General features: G+C 44.4%; 1 protein-coding gene across 2 annotated transcripts; it reads left to right on the top strand.

Annotated features, from left to right (window-relative positions):
- Positions 1-366: 366 nt before the first annotated feature.
- On the top strand, positions 367-20139 carry MRPL1 (mitochondrial ribosomal protein L1). Of its 2 annotated transcripts, none has more exons than XM_083458967.1 (9): positions 367-489; positions 3133-3238; positions 4274-4529; positions 6052-6135; positions 7392-7463; positions 9987-10098; positions 12137-12237; positions 15141-15222; positions 19653-20139. In XM_083458967.1, the coding sequence occupies exons 1-9, from the start codon at positions 453-455 to the stop codon at positions 19829-19831; spliced, it is 1029 nt and encodes a 342-aa protein (XP_083315093.1). In that variant the 5' UTR covers positions 367-452; the 3' UTR covers positions 19832-20139. The 2 variants fall into 2 exon arrangements, with proteins under 2 accessions (XP_083315093.1, XP_083315094.1); XM_083458968.1 differs by having other exon boundaries at positions 444-621.
- The last annotated feature ends 627 nt before the right edge of the window (positions 20140-20766 follow it).

The raw sequence follows: 20766 nt of genomic DNA on the forward strand, positions 1-20766 counted from the left end.
GTTCGAAAGCACGTCAAAGTGCAAGTAGATAAATAGGTACCACTCCGGTGGGAAGGTAAAACGGCATTTCTGTGCACTGCTCTGGTTTCCCAGAAGCAGCTTAGTCATGCTGGCCACATGACCCGGAAGCTGTACGCTTGCTCCCTCGGCCAATAAAGCGAGATGAGCGCCTCAACCCCAGAGTCAGCCACAACTGGACCTAATGGTCAGGGGCCCCTTTACCTTTTAAGCTCCTTTATATCTCTCTGTCTTTTGTAATTTTTGTCTTCACATGCTTGTAAGCCACCTTGAATCCCCACTTGAGGAGAAAGGTGGGGATATAAATGTATTGAATAAGACTAGGAACTTTAAACCCTTCGCCTTAGGGGCGGAACCTTCCTTGACTGGCTTCGCGAGGCAACCGGGGACAGTTTTCCGTTGCACATTTCGGATTCCTCCCTCCCGCCAGCAAGATGGTGGCGCCCGTGTTGAGATGCTGCTGGAGGACAGGTGAGAGCTGAGAAGTGGGGCGGCTGCTTTCTGTGTCCCCCCCCCCCCAGCCCCTCCTCGAAATATTTTTGGGCTGAGGGTCTCTTTTCCCGAGAGCCGGCTCCCATTGAGGTCGGTGCATGCGGGTTTTAGGTGAGAGGGGCGTCCCCGCTTCCCCGGTCCTGGAAAACGTGCTTTGTTTTTGGGTTTGTTTGGGGTTTTTTGTGTGTGCTCGGTCTCCCTTTTGCGAGGTTTTAAGACAGAAGGCGCCGTAGTTAGCAGGGTCTTCTGCTCCTCCACTTGTAAGCAAAACCCCAGAGAACTCAAATGGGACTTATTTCTAAGTAGACGTATATAATAGGATTGCACTGCCAGGGCTGCCAGAAAAGGCGGCAGAGAAGCAAATATTTCCAGCAATAAGGGCTTGGATTGCATTTATTTACAAATAAGCTGTAAACAGATAAGAGCATTGGCAGGATTATTGAAACAACCTGCAGTTTTATAAGAGTATACAGTATATTTAAAGCAGGTGAACAAATGAGCAAATTAAGTTAATCGGGATGCGCAGAAAATATAAAAATAAATAAATTTAAGGAACTTTAGAAAGAGGGGGAAGGAAGTCGAGTTTTGAAATGTTGAAATGATTGTAGAATTATTGCAATGTATAAAATTGAAAATCATTAAAAATTGAATACATTTATTTTACTTGATCAGATTTATACACCGCTTGATTGACAAACAAACAAACCTCGAAGTAGTTTACAATAAGAGAAAACAGTGAAACGAAAGAAAGGTTTGCCACACTGCTTTAAAGCATGCAAAAGTTTATGAAAGGCTTGTAGGGAAAGACGTGTGTAAGGATCAGTATAGTAATGGAATTTTCATTTCATTTATTAAATTTGCATACTGCCACTCAACCGGAGATCACAAGGAGGTTCACAACATAAAAATACGTAATGAGATGCTCTTTGTTTTGCTGGGATTTTTCTTCTTTTTCCAGAGCCAGGTTTTGGTTTCTCTTCCCTAAATTAAAGGAATGTACTATTAATGTACTGTAGTTTGTTCTTGAGAACCCTATGGCGGCATTATACCATATGGGTGGTAGTGTTAAGTGCTGCACACTGTGTTTAGTCACTTATTTAAAAGGACTAAAGTTGGTGAACCAATCATGATTTTTATGTGTGGTGGCCCATAACTCCCATTGAACTTGGAAGGCTCCCACACAGGAACTCGGGCTGATAACTTTAGCATCAATAAGTTTCATTAAAATACAAACATGAGTTAGAATGGTGCGTGAGTTAAATACCACATTTTACATGCCATATTCCTAATAGGTGTACTCAACGTAACCACCCCTCAGGTAGTTGTGTTGAGCTCCCTGGTGCTAGAGTTACTTCTTTAACCTGGAAAACATCCCATATCATAGCACATTTTGGCTTACTGATGGACCAATTCATTCTATCTAAGCAGCCAAATGGATTTTGATGACTGGAGTAAAAACAGTTATTCTCTCCAAAGATTCTAACTCTCAGTGAAATAATAAGCCTTTTGGCTTTATCATTTCTGGCAGCAGACTGAATGCTCCTCTACACAAAAAGTTCCTTTCAGAAAGAAGACTAGGGAAGAATGTGTTCTAACTTAAGCCTCAAACATGACATTTCGTTTTCTGTGTGGAGGCATGTTTTAATGGATGAACGTTCAGATATGTGAGCACCCATCTGCAGTCAGGAGCGGTGAAGGCCAGAGAAATAAGTGAGAACTGTACCAGAAATCTCTCTAGGTCGAAGCATAGACCATTGATTTCAACAAATTTTACTTCCAAGTAAGGCTGTGTACATATTACCAGCTTAAAATGCAGTTAAAGGTAAAGGGACCCCTGACCGTTAGGTCCATTCGTGGCCGACTCTGGGGTTGCGGTGCTCGTCTTGCTTTATTGGCCGAGGGAGCCGGTGTACAACTTCTGGGTCATGTGTTCAGCATGACTAAGCTGCTTCTGGCGAACCAGAGCAGCGCACGGAAAAGCCGTTTACCTTCCCACCGGAGCAGTACCTATTTATCTACTTGCACTTTGACGTGCTTTCGAACTGCGAGGTTTGCAGAAGCTGGGACCAAGCAACGGGAGCTCACCCCGTTGCGGGGATTCGAACCGCCGACCTTCTGATTGGCAAGTCCTAGGCTCTGTGGTTTAACCCACAGCGCCACCCGCGTCCCAAAATGCAGTTAGGTTGTTCTTTTTCTTAGTTTACTTCAAAGCTCATCAAAATGCAGCATATAGTAAGAAATGACCGGATAGATGCAGTATAAATATAAATTCTGACTAATGTGTATGCACTCCTTCCCAAACTAGTGGTGGAGAGAAGTACGTAGGCAGCTCAAGTGTGCTCGGTCTTGAACCTTACATAGGCCTTTTGGTGTCACATTTAATCTATATTGTACTTTTGTTTGGAATTGTTTTATTTGTTGTTATAATTGTGTAATTATATTGTTATAACCTGCAGTGGGACCTTATGGTGCAAGGAGGGTAAGAAATCATATATCCTTGGAATCACTAAATGCAAAGGCCTATTCATGCCAGTTCTGTCACATAACTTCATTTGTAGCTTTTCTGATTCCTGGCTCTCATTAGCATGGTTTTTCTCTACCCCCCCCCCCGTCTTTAAACAGTTTCAGCTCAATGCCCTAGCCGTATTTTCCCCAGAATTGGTCAGCATTCTGCAGTGCTTCCCAGTTTTGCCAGTTTGCTGATTTCCAATAGACACTATGCTGCAAAGTAAGTAAATAACTTTTATTTCTTTTAAACTTACTAATAAAAGACACTTGAAATCAAAGTATAAATAGCATAGCAACATTGAATAGGTTCAGGCAAGCATGTCGCGGGTAGCTGAGTTCAGAAAGGCAACCTGTTTCTGGGGCAGGGCTCAGTCCCCAAGATCTCCCCATACTTTTTTTTAAAAATTGTTTTCATATCTGTTTTTTAAATTGTTGTTTTGTTTGTATTGTAGTTAGGGTCCTTATTACATTGCAGAACAAGGTAGGATATAGATTTTCTTCTCAACAAAATAAGAGAATGATGTGACACATTTGCGGGCCCCAATCCACTAGCTGAAGATTAGTGCTAGACCAGGGGTCAGCACCCTTTTTTATCCGTGGGCTGGTCCACTGTCCCTCAGACCATGTGGTGGGCCAGACTATATTTTGAAAAAATAAAAGGAACGAATTCCTATGCCCCACAAATAACCCAGAGGTGCATTTTAAATAAAAGGACACATTCTACTCATGTAAAAACACACTGATTCCCGGACCATCCATGGGCCAGATTGAGAAGGCGATTGGGCCGCATCCGGCTCCCGGGCCTTAGGTTGCCTACCCCTGTGCTAGACAATTGGTTTTATTTCCAGGTGTAAAATGAACCTGTACCTATTATCTTGGGAAAATATTTTTTTTTTAAAAGTATCCAAGGGGGAGGGAAAGCAGTGAGTTCAAAACCTGGTAGGCAGTTTTCTAAAACAAATCAGCCTCCTGTGGCACCTTGAAATGTTTTCCTCTGTTTTGCCACAGATTGAGGCAGCTCTCCTCTTTTAGTTCCAACTTCCAGACATCAGAAACATGTGTTTTTATAACAGATAGGCAGCCGTGTTGGTCTGCCATAGTCAAAATAAAAAAATTCCTTCCAGTAGCACCTTAAAGACCAACTAAGTTAGTTCTTGGTATGAGCTTTCGTGTGCATGCACACTTCTTCAGAAGTGTTTTTATAGTAAGAGTATTGAGCTGGGCTGTTTTATTTATCACTTCCATTTCCTTAAAGAAAAGAGAAAAAACCCAGAAGGGACCCCAAAAAGAAGGCCGCAGAATCAGAGCCCAAGAAAAAAAAGAACCCTTACACCTTTCCCTTGCCAAGTGAGCCAAAGGACGATGTTTATTTGACGTGGTGCTATCAAAGGCCAGTTTATGAGGCAGAAGTGGCTTTAGAGATGCTGAAGACGTTTCAGCAACTGGACTTCACTTCCCCCAAGCAGCCCGTTTACATCGATATGACCCTGGACATGGCAATGGAGAAGAAGGTATGCTGGAAAAGGCCCATAGTTTGCAAGTATTGGTGGCCAAACTGAAGTTATTTCTGGGACTTTGAAAGTTAGTTTGTTTTTTAAAACATTCAGCGCAATTTTTCAGAGGTTGCTCATTCAGATATGATGCCCGAAGAAGGGCTCCCAAAACATTTAGCTGAAACTGTCCAGTCCAAATTTCTAAGGCAGATACTCGGTGTCCCCTCCTGTGTTCCAAACGCAGCATTACGACTCGAGGCCTGCCTTCCATCTGTGGAAACGCGGACCTGGCAGAGAACATTTAATTATTGGCTTCGTCTTAATCTGAATCCTCCTGGTCTACTGCCGTTAGTAATGCAAGACCCTCACAAAAGCAAGTGGTTTAAAACTGTGCATCAAAAACTCCTTACATGCGGTCTGCACTCACAGTCCCTACTATCAATGGGCCTCATTAAAGCAAAGAGTCTAATAGGCCAGCGCCTGAAAGACATTGAACGACAAAACAACCTGACTATCTTAAAGAAACTGTGCCCATGGTATACCTACTTTCCTCCTTCTCATTTTGACTCTCCAGCCTCATATTTGTCTAAACTAACCATCCCAAAATACAGACGTGCCTTTACATTGGCTAGATGGGATGTTCTTCCCTCTGCTGTACTCGAAGGGCGTTACCAAAAGACTCCATTTGAAAAACGACTCTGCCCATGTGGAGATGGTAACACGGAAACAGTGTCCCACGTCCTTCTTTCTTGCCCCCTTTACAAAGACCTAAGGAATGAGATTATTACTCCACTCATTCTCTCCAACCCCGGCCGTTCACCAGACATTACACTGTATTTTCTATTATCTGATACGGATAGTCAGATAACAGAGAAGGTCGCGAGGTACATCGAGAGAGCTGCGAAATTGAGGGCCACCATCTGAGTGACAGACCTGTTTACCCGACGGACCTCCTTTTGCCTGTTCTTTTCTTCCTTTTATCCCCATTCTCACTTTTAACTCTTGTACAGCTGTGGCCTGTTGGCTTTGCTAATAAAGTTTTGATTAGCTGAAATATCTTCACTTGTATTTTATAAGCTTGCACTGAATTGCGAGTTCTGCCCCTCTCTGCCCTGGGCCTTCATTCCACTGGGGAGACCTTTCTCTAAATTTGTGTCAATGCAATTATCGATGCAAAAATGCTAACGGAAGGGGAAGCAAAGACGAGGTGGAAGCCTCTAGTCATCCAGGATATTTTCTGCAACACACCGCAGAATGTTTGGCTTGTGGTGATGATCTTTGAAGAAGATTATAGGGGTATTTTCAGGGGCTTCCTTTGGCTCATAGAAGGTAGTTGAACAGTTATTTGGACCTTGACTATCATGCATTTTTGTGTATATTTTAAATAGTTTTAAAAATCTTAATGTGGTTTCTGTGCATGTGAAAAGAAATACAGAGCACATATCTAAATTTTGACCAACTTGCCTTTGTCAATTAAGTAAATTTATTTTGCTGAATTCAATAATGTGAGGCTTTTCAATTTTGCTTTGGCACCTTTCAGAAACCTTTGGAACCATTCGTTGGTACGGTTCGTCTGCCTCACCTTTTCACAGATGACATCCATAAGGTCGTAGTATTCACAGCGGTGAGTTACAGCATGTTGCTGCAATGCCTCCTTGAGCCTGTATGTATAGGTTAGTCAGGCAAGTGTTTTGAGGCAGTGACCTCGATGCCACTCTTGAAGAATCTAGCAGATATCTCACCCTTTTTGGATATATCCGGAAGGTTTTCTAAATGTATATTTTATTCTCCGTGGTGTGCGTTTGGTACAGTGTTCTAGATTATGATCAAAATAAAAAAAATCCTGGCTCAGTGTATCTGAAGAAGTGTGCATACACACGAAAGCTCATACCAAGAACTAACTTAGTTGGTCTTTAAGGTGCTACTGGAAGGAATTTTTTTATTTTGACTATGGCAGACCAACACGGCTACCTATCTGTAACTAGATTATGATGTTTCTGAGAACACTTGAGCCAGAGCTTGATCTTGGAATGGGTGAAGTGATATCAGAGAATGTTAAAGTACTTCACATCCATAACCCCTTAAAGGTAAAGGGACCCCTGACCATTAGGTCCAGTCGTGACCGACTCTGGGGTTGCAACGCTCATCTCGCTTTATTGGCTGAGGGAGCCTGCGTACAGCTTCCGGGTCATGTGGCCAGCATGACTGAGCCGCTTCTGGCGAACCAGAGCAGCGCATGGAAACGCCGTTAACCTTCCCGCCGGAGCGGTACCTATTTATCTACTTGCACTTTGACATGCTTTCAAACTGCTAGGTTGGCAGGAGCAGGGACCGAGCAACAGGAGCTCACCCTGTTGTGGGGATTCAAACCGCTGACCTTCTGATCAGCAAGTCCTAGGCTCTGTGGTTTAACCCACAGCGCCACCCGCGTCCCATCCATAACCCCTTACAATGGCCCTATTAAGTGGTGCTGGGCAGAAGGAAAACCACAGCCTGCTGGTGGACCTGTCAAATAGCCTGCAGATCATTCTGGTTCTGTTGGGTGCTGTGATTCCTGCAAAATATGATCGATTAACTTGGCCTTTGTCTTGACATCCAAGGCACTTTTTAAAGCATTAATGCATTCTCAAGATTTCTAACTGGTTAGCTGATACCTCAAGAGATCATGGCCGTGCCCATTGTGCCCATCCAACTTCTGGTGCACTCATTGGGGTCACCCAGTCAAAACACACCTATAACTTGGCCAGAGGGGAGGGGGTCTGCATTTCCTACCTAGCAGCACCTTCGCCTGCCTAAGAAAGCCTTGAAGAAACACCAGCTGTATGGGGAAAATATCTAGTGCTCCTATTGTCTACATTCTGAACTTTCGTTTCCTTACAGGATGCAGAGCAAGCTGCCCTAGCAAGAGAAAATGGAGCTACATTTGCAGGAGGGACTGAATTAATCAAGCCGGTAATTAACAGATGACGTTAATTAAGACCTAAAGAAGAAGTTCTTTTAATCTTTCTCGCTTTTGATCATTTGTGTCTTGCCTTGCGGGAGAGTACTAGCACTGGGGAAACCCATTCAGATGGGCAGAGTATAAGTAAAATTATTATTATTAGTAGTATTATTAGTATTATTATTACAAGCAGCCTGGTTGCAGCCCTCCAAAAGAGTCCACTGCCAGAACCTACTGAGATACATGTATTATGTTACTTCCTGCTCCTTTTTTGGGGATCACATTTCCCCCCAGTATAGGAACTCTTATCATTGTTTGTGGTGCCACTCAAGGCTGCTTGAATTCTGGAGCTACTAGGAAGGCAAACAGGAACCCACAACTTCAGAAGGTTAGAATCTAAATCTAAAGTATATTTTCAGATTCCGTATAAGTGCAGAGATATATTGGCATCAAGGGTCTCCTGAAGTTGTTGCAGAACAGAATTTTACAGACTGTTATAAATTCCCTTAAAAAGTACCCCTTCTGGGTTTTATGTGTATGTGCGTATGTTTCTTTTAAAGGATTCTGCCAACTGAAATGAAGATATATTTGTAATTTTCTAATTATTGGCTCAAATTGATGCATGTATGTCAGGACGGGTTACCCAAGATTTGCCCAGACACTGAGGTCCACCTCCAAGGGCCTTTTGGTGGTTCCCGCATTCTGAGGAGTGAAGTTAAAGGCAACCAGGCAGAGGACATACTCAGCAATGGCACCCACCCTGTGGAATGCCCTCCCAGCACATGTCAAGCAGATAAATAACTATACAACTTTTAGTATATGTGCTGCCGAAGCGAGCACAATAACTATACAACTTTTAGAAGACATCTATTAGAAGCCCTGTATTAGGAAGTTGTTAATGCTTGACGTTTGTTTACCATGTTTTTATATGTTCTAGAAGCCACCCAGAGTGGCTGGGGAAACCCCAGGCCGATGGGCGGAGTAAAAATAATAAAATTATTATTATTAAAATGTGTTCTCAGCTGAATAGTTGCATCTTTCTGTTTCAGAGCTTAGATTAGAACAAAAGATTCAGCTTTTTGATTTCTTGGTTGGATGTTTTTCCAGAATGAGGATGGCTCCTGTGAACCAAAAAAGAAAAAAAAAGAAAAAAAGAATTTAAAATATTTATATATACAGATTGCTTCAGCCTCTTTGGCTCATGCCAGAGTAGGACCTTGACATGCTACGATATTGTTATGTCTTGAAAATTATTTAGCCAATTGTGCTGCAGTTTGCACATGGAGAAACTTGCTGTGTTTGGATTTTAGCAAATGCTGTCCCTGGTTGTAGTGGGAATGTACTGTAATATTCCCTACAAGCTACACATTATGAGACAGAAAATAGAGGCCGTTCCACTTCACTTTTTTTTTTGTCCTAGAACTGAGAGTGCACAAAGTAAATATTTGCCTCAGCTGCAAAATGATCATGAACATTGTGGTCATTTATGCAGAAGCAAAGAAAAGCAGCCCTCCTGCTTTCAAATGAAAATAAATGCCCTTTTTGTACTAGCATTGTCTAAGTATTGTTGAAGCTTATATGTTAGATTGCCATCTTGACAAATCCTTAAATATTTGTCTCCAACACGGGGTTGTTGTGTGTCTGATTAAGTAGACCAAACCCTTACTACTTTATGTATAAGAAACACGTTCTTGCTGCCGTTTGTAGCCGTTGAAAAAGTTATCGTCAGCTTCTGAATGTTATGACTTCTGGCCTTGATGCTAAGCTTTGAACTTTAAGCAATATATTTGCATCATTGCTTTCATGGGAGGGGTAAGTGAATCCCCACTGGGAGACCGTCTCATGAAGGACATAGATATAGGAGCAGCAAAAAACAAGGAAGGAAATGTAGGTCTATCTAAGTCACAGCAGCTAAACAGAACTAGCATGGGAAAGGGCTGTTGTGCATGGCCTGGTGCTATCATTATCCTGTTTTAAAGAGGATGCAGCTCCCACATTTTCGTCCTTGTTACCTTTGTGCAAGGATGAGAAGCTCGTGGCCCATCCCACGTTGCTAGGCCACAGCTCCCATCATCCCTGACTATTGCCCATGATGGCTGGGGCTGGTGGAGTTGAAATCCCCTGGAGGACCACATCTCTTCTCCCCTCCGCTCCTTGCTCTTCTTAGGCCTAGCAAGGAAGTAAGGAGGCAAACTGGGTGTTCGTTTTTTTATTACAGTGGTACCTCGGGTTAAGTACTTAATTCATTCTGGAGGTCCATTCTTAACCTGAAACTGCTCTTAACCTGAAGAACCACTTTAGCTAATGGGGCCTCCCGCTGCCGCCGCACCGCCGGAGCACGATTTCTGTTCTCATCCTGAAGCAAAGTTCTTAACCCGAGGTAATATTTCTGGGTTAGCGGAGTCTGTAACCTGAAGCGTCTGTAACCTGAAGTGTATGTAACCCGAGGTACCACTGTATTTACTTTTGCTAGACTTAATTTCTAAAAGGGACATAAGCACAAATCATAATAATCTTTTCTTCTTCCCCGCCAGATTTTGGATGGTGAAATCAAGGCAGATTTTTATGTTGGCGTGCCGACAATGTCATCCAAGATTACTCCTCTAAGGGGGATGCTGAAGCAAAGATTCCCCAAGACCAGAAATGGTGAGGGTCAAAATTTTAGTGAGCATGCTGTGTAAGGCTACAACACTGTAGACACTTGCCTGAGTTTAACTTTCCTTTCCAGTAATTATGTCCGGGGTTTTTCTGTAGGAAGCATTTTCAACATTCAACACACCCCGTAAAGCGGGCGTGAAATCAGCTGCAGACACACCCGATGATGTTCCACAAGCCGCATCAATAGGCCGATTTATTAGGCTGTCTGTCAGCATGCTTTTTATTATGTTCTTATCATTGATGTTCTGTTTTTTATTTTTTTATTATGCAATTTTTTTATTTGTCTTTTAACATATCATTTTCAACAGTAATTAAACATACTTTTACATCTTACTCAATTTTTTTGGACTTCCATCAATCCTGTCGGAAATTTTTCCAATCTAATCTCTTAGTATGCATTTCTTATCTTCCCTATTACATTTCAAACTCATAACCAATATCTCTATCTTTTTCTACTTTGTAACACTTCGTATATTTCTCCTTACAAAACTTCTTGCAGTCCTACTAGTGTGATTTGTTGATTACAGTTGCTCTTCAAATAATTCATATAATTCTTCCAATCTTCTGTAAATCTCTGGTCCCACAGGTTTCCAATTCTTTCTGTCATTTTGTCCAATTCAGCATAGTCCATTAATTTTGTCTGCCATTCTTCTTTTGTCGGAATTTCTTCTTGTTTCCATTTCTGGGCTAACAATACTCTTGCTGCAGTTGTTGCATATAAAAACAATTTAACATCTTGCCTATTAATACCCTGACCTATAATACCAAGAAAAATGCTTCTGGTTTTTTAAAAAATTTATATTTCAACATCTTTTTCATCTCATTATATATCATTTCCCAGAAGTTCTTTACTTTTTTACATTCCCATCACATATGATAAAGTGTTCCTTCTTTTTTCTTTACATATCCTTGATGTTCTGTAATGTGTTTTTAAGGTTGTACACTGCCCTGGATATTTTGATAAAGGGCATTATACAAATTGTAACAGCGACAGGAGGCAGGCCAGGGGCAGGGAATCTGTGGCCCTCCAGAACTGCAACTCCCACCACCCCTACCCATGGGAGTTGTAGTTCAGCAAGATCTGGAAGGCCTAAAGGTCTTGGCCTCCATTTGTTAAGCCTTTGAAGAGTCACAGGACTCTTCCTGCAAAAGGCTTAACACAGGGGACGTTGTGGGAATGGGGAATTTCCACTGCACTTGTGAGTCGCTCTGTGATTTAGTCGAATGCAACCCTAAGCCTTAATGGTGATGAGCTGCTGCAGCGTAAGGGTGCTGAGAGAATCCTGCAGAGCAAGGAGTGGTTGTAAAAGGGATCAGGGGTGCAGGATACCCCCCCTTCCTCAGTGGAGCCCTTGTCCTCTAGAGATCAGGTGAGAAGACGTGGAAGTCAGCTGTTGGGCTGCCAGTTCCTCCCCCTACTACCTAGATTGGGAACCTGCTCAACTTGCAAATGTTGGCCATAGCAAGGCTTTGCCATGCAGACAGGATTCCTCACATTCTTTTAGCACCAGGGAATGATACTCTAAGGGACACGGGTGGCGCTGTGGTCTAAACCACAGAGCCTAGGACTTGCCGATCAGAAGGTCGGCGGTTCGAATCCCCACGACGGGGTGAGCTCCCATTGCTCGGTCCCTGCTCCTGCCAACCTAGCAGTTCAAAAGCACGTCAAAGTACAAGTAGATAAATAGGTACCGCTCCGGCGGGAAGGTAAACGGCGTTTCCGTGCGCTGCTCTGGTTCGCCAGAAGCAGTATAGTCATGCTGGCCACATGCCCCAAAAGCTGTACGCCGGCTCCCTTGGCCAATAAAGTGAGATGAGCGCCGCAACCCCAGAGTCGGCCACAACTCGACCTAATGGTCAGGGGTCCCTTTACCTTTACCAATGATACTCTGCACACAGGTCCCCACTGTGGCGTGTGACGCGCTTCTCGGCCTCACCAAAGAACGCCTGTTGACACACAGCTCTGTTTGTCCTGCAGCATTTTGTCTTGACACCTCCCTCCACCTCTTTTCCCACTTTGAACCAGGTTCTCTCAGTTACGACATTCTCCAGATGCTCGAGTTCTTTAAAGTGTGCCACGAATACGAAGTAGAGAACGGTAACCTCATCCACACTCCCATCGGAATGGTAAGTTTCACAAGGGATTTTGGCAGCCTGTCCGGCCGAATTCGAGCCGTTGTTAATCATTTACCGAAAGTACGCACAGGTACACAGCTTTTGTTCTTCGCTCTCTCCGTTGCATTTCAGGAACACTTCGAAATGGGTCATCCCACAGGACAGTCAGTTAGGGGGGAAAGTCTGCAAATCATTACCCTCTGCTAACGTAAGAGGTTTCCTTTCTGAATACACCAGAAAGCAAGATTTACATCACATTGGCAAGGAGCAGCCCCTTGATAATATACATTAATAGCCTGCCCTATCCTAAAAGCCCAGGGTGGGTACAAACTGTATACTGAATAGGTCAGTATTTCTCAGATTATGGGATAGTCCCCTGGGCAGCGGGGGGTGGTGACTCAGTTATCTGAGTGGATTTGCCTCTGTAAAACATACTGTACAAAATAGCGTTGAAATGCAGTGTCGAGGTGACATTCAGCAACTGCCAGTTGTAATACCTGGCAGAAAACCATGTGTTCTAAAAATCGGATTGTCACGTAGTTAAAGAAATCTTAGTGACTTTAATCATGTGCCTTTTAATTTAATAAAGCTACACATGAATAAACATACTTCGTTTGACAGTGTACCGGTGCTTTGTGGCCCGTCAGCTTAGAAGAGGCACTTCCACTCACATGAAGACAGAGTCAGCCGCTTGCGTTTCTAATATACGTTCTGTATATTAAAAACTATTTTGTGTTCAGATCTGTTTGGCCACCTGTGGATCTGGTGAATGCCTGAAATATACAGTCATACCTCACGTTGCATCCGCTTCAGGTTATGTGTTTTCGTGTTGCGTCCCACGGCAACCCGGAAGTACCGGAAACGGTTACTTCCAGGTTTCGCTGCTCGCACATGCGCAGAAGCGCTAAATCATGCTGCATGCGTGCGCAGAAGTGCTAAATCGTGATGTGCGCATGCGCAGACACAGCGCTTCGGCCTGCGTCAGTTCCATGTTGCGGACGGGCCTCCAGAACAGATCCCGTCCGTAACATGAGGTTCCACTGTGGTTGGAATGATACGGGAAAGTCTTCAGAGTTTCCAAGATGAGATTGTCATTGTAGCCACGTATGTGAGGGACGCGGGTGGCGCTGTGGGTAAATCCTCAGCTTGCCGATTGCATGGTCGGCAGTTCAAATCCCCACGGCGGGGTGAGCTCCCGTCTGCGGTCCCAGCTCCTGCCCACCTAGCTGTTCGAAAGCACCCTAAAAAGTGCAAGTAGATAAATAGGTACCGCTTTCTAGCGGGAAGGTAAACGGCGTTTCCGTGTGCTGCGCTGGTGCTGGCTCGCCAGAGCAGCTTCGTCACGCTGGCCACGTGACCCGGAAGTGTCTCCCGACAGCGCTGGCCCCCGGCTTCTTAAGTGAGATGGGCGCACACCCCTAGAGTCGGACACGACTGGCCCGTACGGGCAGGGGTACCTTTACCTTTATGTGAGTCTGAAGCGAGGGAAGAAAGAGAGCTGTTCTCCCTATTTGCTGCTTCTCAGTGGCCTAGGGCACAGGGGTACTCTCCTATGTGCCTACCAGAAAGCACTTTTTTTTTTGAAGAAATATTTATTTAGTGGCTGGGCTAGGATGAAGAATCTCCCATTTACTCCCTAAAGGCACTCCACTGTCAGAGACTTTGAATACCAGTTGCTGTGAATCACCAGTGGGAAAAGGCTCCTGCTTTCAGGTTTCCCATAGGCATCAAATTGGCCACTGTGTGAATGAGATGCTGGACTAGGTAGGCCTTTTCCCAATTCAGTAGAGCTCTTCTTATGCTGTTGGTCTCCCCTCACTCTTCCTCTACATCAGTGTTTCCCAAACTTGGGTCTCCAGCTGTTTTGGGGACTACAGTTCCCATCATCCCTGACCACTGGTCCTGCTAGCTAGGGATGATGGGAGTTGTAGTCAAAAAAAACAACTGTGGATACCCAAATTTGGGAAGCCCTGCTCTACATTGGGAAAGTCTCCTGTACTAAATCAGCCTTACAGCCCGTGGCCTTTTCAAGTGTCTTTGTGTGGGGGAGAGGTATCGCTTGCGTTTGCTAAGTGTGTTGTGGGCTTTTGTGTTTTCCATGTTGCAAACCGCTCTGCAAAGTCTCCCAGGGAAAATTCAGACTGCCAGCCTCACCCTCTTCCTGAACAATACTGCCCCAATATTTGTGTAAGATAGGTGTGGGGGACTACAACCCTGGTCATCCCAGGCCATTGGCTACATGCTTGCTGGGGCTGATGGGAGATGTAGTTCATCAAAACCTGGAGGGCTGGTGGTTTCGCCACCACTGATGCTCAAAGTCAGCCCTCAGCCCTTTGTTGATGAGATGCTATGGAATGTTCACAAACAGTTTTGCTTGCAGATGAGAATTTTACAATCCATGGCTGATCTTTGTGCAGTATGTAATTTTCTCTCAATCCATATTTTAACTAAGACTGATAGATTGATTTACTTAGGACCACAGCTTCTGTCTGACCAGTTTCCTTCCTCTCCTCCCCTTTACTCCCAAGGAGATGATGTTTCCCCTAGGCTCCCAGGCAGCTTGCTGCATATTAAACCTTACAGATTTGATTTTATCTGAGGACTTACATATTGAGAGTCAATCCCATAGCAGGCAGCCTAAGCAGGTGGTATATACACCTATATATTTACAGTGGTTGAGTTGGAGTACAGATATCTCTCTTTTTTTCACAGCAGAATATCTTTAAGCTAATGACGCTAATGGCATTTATGGCACTTTGCATCTTTAATAGAGAGGAAAATGTCCCCCCCTTTTTTATTAAAAAAACAAAAGCCCAGAACTCTGATTAAATATTTACCCCAGCCGCTGCAGTTTTTATTAATCCGGGAGCGTTTAATGTTTTCTGCTTCATTAATTTTGCATTAACTTCTTTCAGCTGGATATGCCTAATGATCAGATCGTTGCCAATCTGGACGCGGTTATTAAAGACGTTTGTAAATACAAACCTTTGAGCTATGGTAAGCTGCTCTTCTCTTTTAGTCCCTTAATTGACACTAAAAGCTAATTATATTACACAGATGAATAAAGGGAGCACCTTTCTACCATTGAGGAGGGGAAATGACTTTATTATTATTATTATTTTAAAAACCCACGCAGACAAGCCCAGCAATAAGGAACACTTAACAGGCAGCGCTATGTCAAGAGGGATGTACTTAAAGGATATCATTAACAGTAGTATGCCTGCTTCTTTCCTTTCAGAGGGAAGCTTTTGGAAGCTATTTTCTCATCCTCTTGGAATGGTGTGTGACGTTTTCCTGGCTCCAGCCTAATCCTGGAAGCTTTTGAAACATCAAACACCATCTTTTTGCAGATTCCTATGGAATCCCAGTGCAAATTTTGATATTGGTCTGTTTTTTTAAAAAAGAACGAATTATTATCTGAAAAGTTTAAGGTGGGGTATGTCCCTAAATCTGCAAGTGTTGATATACAGTGGTGCCCCGCAAGACGGAAAACTCGCTAGACGAAAGAGTTTTCCGTTTTGGAGGTGCTTCGCAAAACAAATCTCCTATGGGCTTGCTTCGCAAGACGAAAATGTCTTGCGAGTTCCTGCGGGGTTCCCCCCCCCCTTTTTCTAAGCTGCTAAGCCGCTTATCAGCTGATCCGATAAGCTGATAAGCCGCTAAAAGCCGCTAATAGCACTAATCCGCTAATCCTTCAATGGGCTTGCTTCACAAGACGAAAAAACCGCTAGACGAAGAGAATCACAGAACGGATTCTTTTCGTCTTGCGAGGCACCACTGTATATTCAGTCCTTGTATGGGACAGCTGCATATTCCTGCAATGATCCTCAGAGTCCCTTCCAACTCTTCTATGATTTAAGCAGTTTGGTTTTGCCTTAGGGAAGTCCTTTTAAAAAGGGGTGGTGTTCGCAGTTAAGGACATACACTTTAGGCTGGAATCCCCAGTTCCAACCTCAGCTTGGCTATGAATTTAGAGGGGGTGCCCTTGCACACACCTGCAATATGGGACTTTAAAGTCACTGTACTGGATGAAACGAGAAACACTATATAAATGCTAATTGGATGGTTGTCATTCAGCCCTTGCACCCTCTTCACTGCCTGTAACGACTAGAGCGGCAACCTCCACTTGGCTGCCTTAGCAAATACCTTCTCATTGGCCTCATGTGAGAAAGCTGGGTGGTCCTGGGACCCAGTAGCAGCTCTAAAATTTTCAACCAGCATAACCTTTGACCCAGTTCAGAGGGAGCAACCAACCAGGAGGCATTGATCTGTCCAGGAATCCGCTGGAGCCTGGTCTCCCACCTTCCCCTTGCATTCAAAGGAAAGAGATTTAAAACTTCTGTTCGCGTCTTAGAAGAAACCACAATTATTATTTTTTTGTTCGTCTGAACTTGGCAAAGGGTGGTTTGTTCAAACCATCGTGCACCAAGGGAGAATGGTTTGGTATCCTGGCCTGTTAAGAAACTGTGGTTTGAACAAACCACTATTTTTGCCGAGTTCAGACACGACAACAAACAGTTTATTCTAAAATACGAACAGTCATGGCTCCTCCTGGGCTCCTCCACATGGGAGCCAGTGTGGTGTAGTGGTTAAGAGCGGTAGTCTCGTAATCTGGGGAACCGGGTTCACGTCTCCGTTCCTCCACATGCAGCTGCTGGGTGACCTTGGGCCAGTCACACTTCTTTGAAGTCTCTCAGCCCCACTCACCTCACAGAGTGTTTGTTGTGGGGGAGGAAGGGAAAGGAGAATGTTAGCCGCTTTGAGACTCCTGAAGGGGAGTGATAAAGCGGGATATCAAATCCAAACTCTTCTTCTTCTTCCTGCCGTGCACAGAGAGGAGAAGGAGGGTGCAAGCTCTAGGCTCTTGCACGTAACAAAATCCATGGTTGGGTGTGACATTTATACGGGGCCTCTATACTCCATTGTCCTGGAGATTTCTGCCTGCTGTTCCTTTGCCCTTCTCCAGCTAATACAGGATAGGCACCAAGAATAAAGATAACCCAGGCAGGGACTGGCAGCCATTCTGTTCTCTGCTTGTGTTAAGCCTTACACCTCCTTGAGTAGAAGTCACATAATAAACATTAACATGGCAGTAATGAGTGCTCAGGTTCGAATCCCCGCGACGGGGTGAACTCCCCGGGTTGCTCGGTCCCTGCTCCTGCCAACCTAGCAGTTCGAAAGCACACCAGTGCAAGTAGATAAATAGCTACCGCTGCGGCGGGAAGGTAAACAGCGTTTCTGTGTGCTGTTCTGGTTCACCAGAAGCGGCTTAGTCATGCTGGTCACATGACCTGGAAACTGTACACTGGCTCCCTCGGCCAGTAAAGTGAGATGAGCTCCACAACCCCAAAGTTGGCCACGACTAGACCTAATGGTCAGGGGGTACGTTTACCTTTTAAAGAGTGCTCAGAGCACTCCATGCACGTCATCTCAGGGATATTTGCAATTGTTGGATCAATCCATCAACCTCTGATGGATGATTTAGAAGGGCTGGGTCCGGCATCACTTTCACTGCCTGTGTGTGCCAGGATTTATCCTCAGCAGAGTTGCATCTCAATGCATCTTCTTCCTTGGAAGCGTCTTCCGGGTTGAAGGTACACACAGTAGGCGATAAACACTCATGGACGCCATAAAGATTCAGTCAAGTGTAGAGGTTTACTTGACAGGCATTAAAGCATATTGGTAGCAAATATATACAGACATTCACCCCTGACGTGGTCAGGGTCTAACTCTCTTCTTCTCTCACTGCAAGCAAGAGACTCACAACAAGTTACACAGAACTGTTGTTATCAGCGCTTCCTGTCACGCTGCACATTTCCAAGGAACAGTCCTCGCAGAAAAAGTCCTTGCATAGACAAAACAATCTCGGCCTTCTGCTGCTTCTTGAAACTTATCCTCTGTTCCTCTCTGTTTCTGGAACAAATAATTCTCTCACACACAGAGAGAGAATATCAAACAGCAATAACGTTGAAAGGCCGGTGAGAATTTCTCCCCCCATATTGCAGCTCAGGGGTAATAATAATAATAATAATAATAATAATAATAATAATAATATTTATTATTTATACCCCGCCTATCTGGCTGGGTTTCCCCAGCCACTCTGGGCGGCTTCCAACACAATATTAAAATAAAGTAACGCTTCCCTAAACAGGGCTGCCTTCAGATGTCATCTAAAAGTCTGGTAGTTGTTGTTCTCTTTGACATCTGGTGGGAGGGCGTTCCACAGGGCGGGTGCCACTACCGAGAAGGCCTGGTTCCCTGTAACTTGGCTTCTCTCAGTGAGGGAACCGCCAGAAGGCCCTCGGTGCTGGACCTTTTTCATCCTGAGGGCTACATTCAAGGTGCGCCAGACTTTCAAGGCTGCATGCCATTAACTTGGTGGGGGCGGAAGGTGGGGGGGGGGGAGGAATAGAGAGATGCAAGAGGTTGCAGCCCTGAAAATAGCTGGTGTGGGGGGGAGAAGCCTATCCACTCCCATCAATCAGAGATCCTTGGTGTAACAGGGCCTTTTGGCGGTTGAGTGGGTATAATCCCATCCCCAGCATTGTTGTGGGTGCAAGTTAATGGTAAGCACAATCTCTCCATTAATTTGCATGGGGAGTGTGGAAGAGGCTTTCCTCCTAACTTGCTATGGGCAGGAAGCTGTGGGCTGGCAGGCCACTTCGAAAAGCTTTTGTGGGCCCGATCTGGTTCTCTGTTCGCCCTGCCTCACAGGTTAACTACCCCTGTTGCAGATGGATAGTTTGAGCAACTACTCTCCTTTTCAGACTGCAGAACACTGCGCCCCAACACAAGTGTGTTTTTAATCCATTTTCAGTGCCCCACAGAAATTGTGTCTCCTGCTGCTGCTTCCCTTTTTCTCTTGAGCTAAGCTTTGAAATTGTGGGACTTTCCAGCTCACACTCTTAATCTGCTCCACAACACCAGCTCAACAATCAAATTGAAAGCCAAGGTTTGCCCCTAGATACTGTAAATAACCGTGTTTACAGAAGTAATACAGATTGCCACATTCACAATCCCAGCATGAAAGCAGGGGCTTCTCTTGTCACCAGATGTGGAGGTGAAAGAGCTCAATCTATCAGATATCAATTCGGTTGACGGCAGCAAACTTTTATTTTTACACATTTCATTACAGCATTTAGGTCAAAGCTAAGTTTCTCAGCCAAAGCTGAGAACAGATACATGATGTCCATTTTCCATAGGCAAGTTTAGTACATTCCTAAATCTCTCACATTGAAATTTAAGAGCCTTAAAAGTGCTTTACTTTTGGCTAGGCCTGGCCCTGTACTATTTTCTACAACACTTTTAATAACTTGAGGACAGTGTGATCAGTGTTCCAGATCTCGCAGCGCATGCTGTTTGGCTTGTCAGCAAGAGCACCAAAGTGATAAGCTGGGTTTTTCCTCCCCCTTTCCTTTTTTTTCTAGGCCCGTTTGTGACACACTTGAGCATTTGCAGTTCAACAAGCGAAAGCTTGGATTTAAAAGTCGAGCGCTTTCTCCCCAAAAGAACTGTGAAAGAGAAAGTGAAAGAGAAAGCGGAAGAGAAGGTGAAAGACGATGACAGCGATGATGATGAAGAAGAAGAAAGGCAGAAGTCCAGCTAACTTGAGTGTTGCACAAATGTCTATCCTTCTCTCTGTACAAAACCCTTTTACAGAAGCAAATCTGTGACAGCGTCCTAATCTGTGTACAGGGGCCTTGCGGCAGTGCAAGACCTCCCAACTGTTCTCCTGTCAGGGCATAAGGAATTGGCAATAAGATGTATTTTAAAAGTTTTGTTGAGAGTCCAGCCTGATATTTGGGGAGCCAATTGTTTTATGAAAATGTCTTGCATAGCCGCACCTCTCTCAGTTCATATGAGCAGTTGTACTGCCCTATTGCCTTTGACTATAAATGAACAGTCATTGTTCAATTTGTGTGTGTGTATGTCTTCGAAGGAGATTTACAGAAGCTGTTCTGGATTCTGATTTGATCCTTGAATGTCCTGCTCTTCTTTAGGACATCCAAATGTTAGAGGGTATGGAGTTATGTGACCCCCAAGCCAAGGAATGTAAAATCACTCCTTTCCCTTGTTACTCCAGTCATTTGTGTAATCAACATAAGAATTGATTGCATCATTCCAAAAACATGTTTGTTTGTTTGTTTGTTTGTTTAAAAAACCCACTAGATTCTGTCATGACCTCATCAGTTGGTCTGTCTTTTTGTTTCTTAACTTAGCACATGGACACGTTACCATGAGAGATTTCACACAAGTGTCTGTCTAAACCAGTGTTTCCCAACCTTTTTTGGGCAAAGGCACACTTGTTTGATGAAAAAATCTCGCGGCACACCACCATTACAGCCCCGTGACGTCAGCGCGCAGCGTCACGCCGGGAGGGACGCACGAAAGTGAAAGTTTTCAATTTTTTTCCCTCCCCCTTGCCGGGGAACCTCCAAGCTTTGGGGGTGGGGGGGGAGGAGGCAGCAAAGCGAGGGACTGAGGGACGGCAGCAGCTGAGGCGGCGGCGGCTGTTGTGGTGGCGGCGGCGATAGCGGGTGG

This window comes from Podarcis liolepis, assembly GCF_965112155.1.
Source record: "Podarcis liolepis genome assembly, chromosome: 9".
Lineage (NCBI taxonomy): Eukaryota > Metazoa > Chordata > Lepidosauria > Squamata > Lacertidae > Podarcis > Podarcis liolepis.

Excerpts from the sequence above, each read along its gene's own strand:
- MRPL1 (XM_083458967.1), top strand. The coding sequence starts at position 453 with ATGGTGGCGCCCGTGTTGAGATGCTGCTGGAGGACAG. Across the intron at positions 490-3,132 it reads GAGATGCTGCTGGAGGACAG|TTTCAGCTCAATGCCCTAGC; the intron begins GTGAGAGCTGAG and ends GTCTTTAAACAG. Across the intron at positions 10,099-12,136 it reads ATTCCCCAAGACCAGAAATG|GTTCTCTCAGTTACGACATT; the intron begins GTGAGGGTCAAA and ends ACTTTGAACCAG.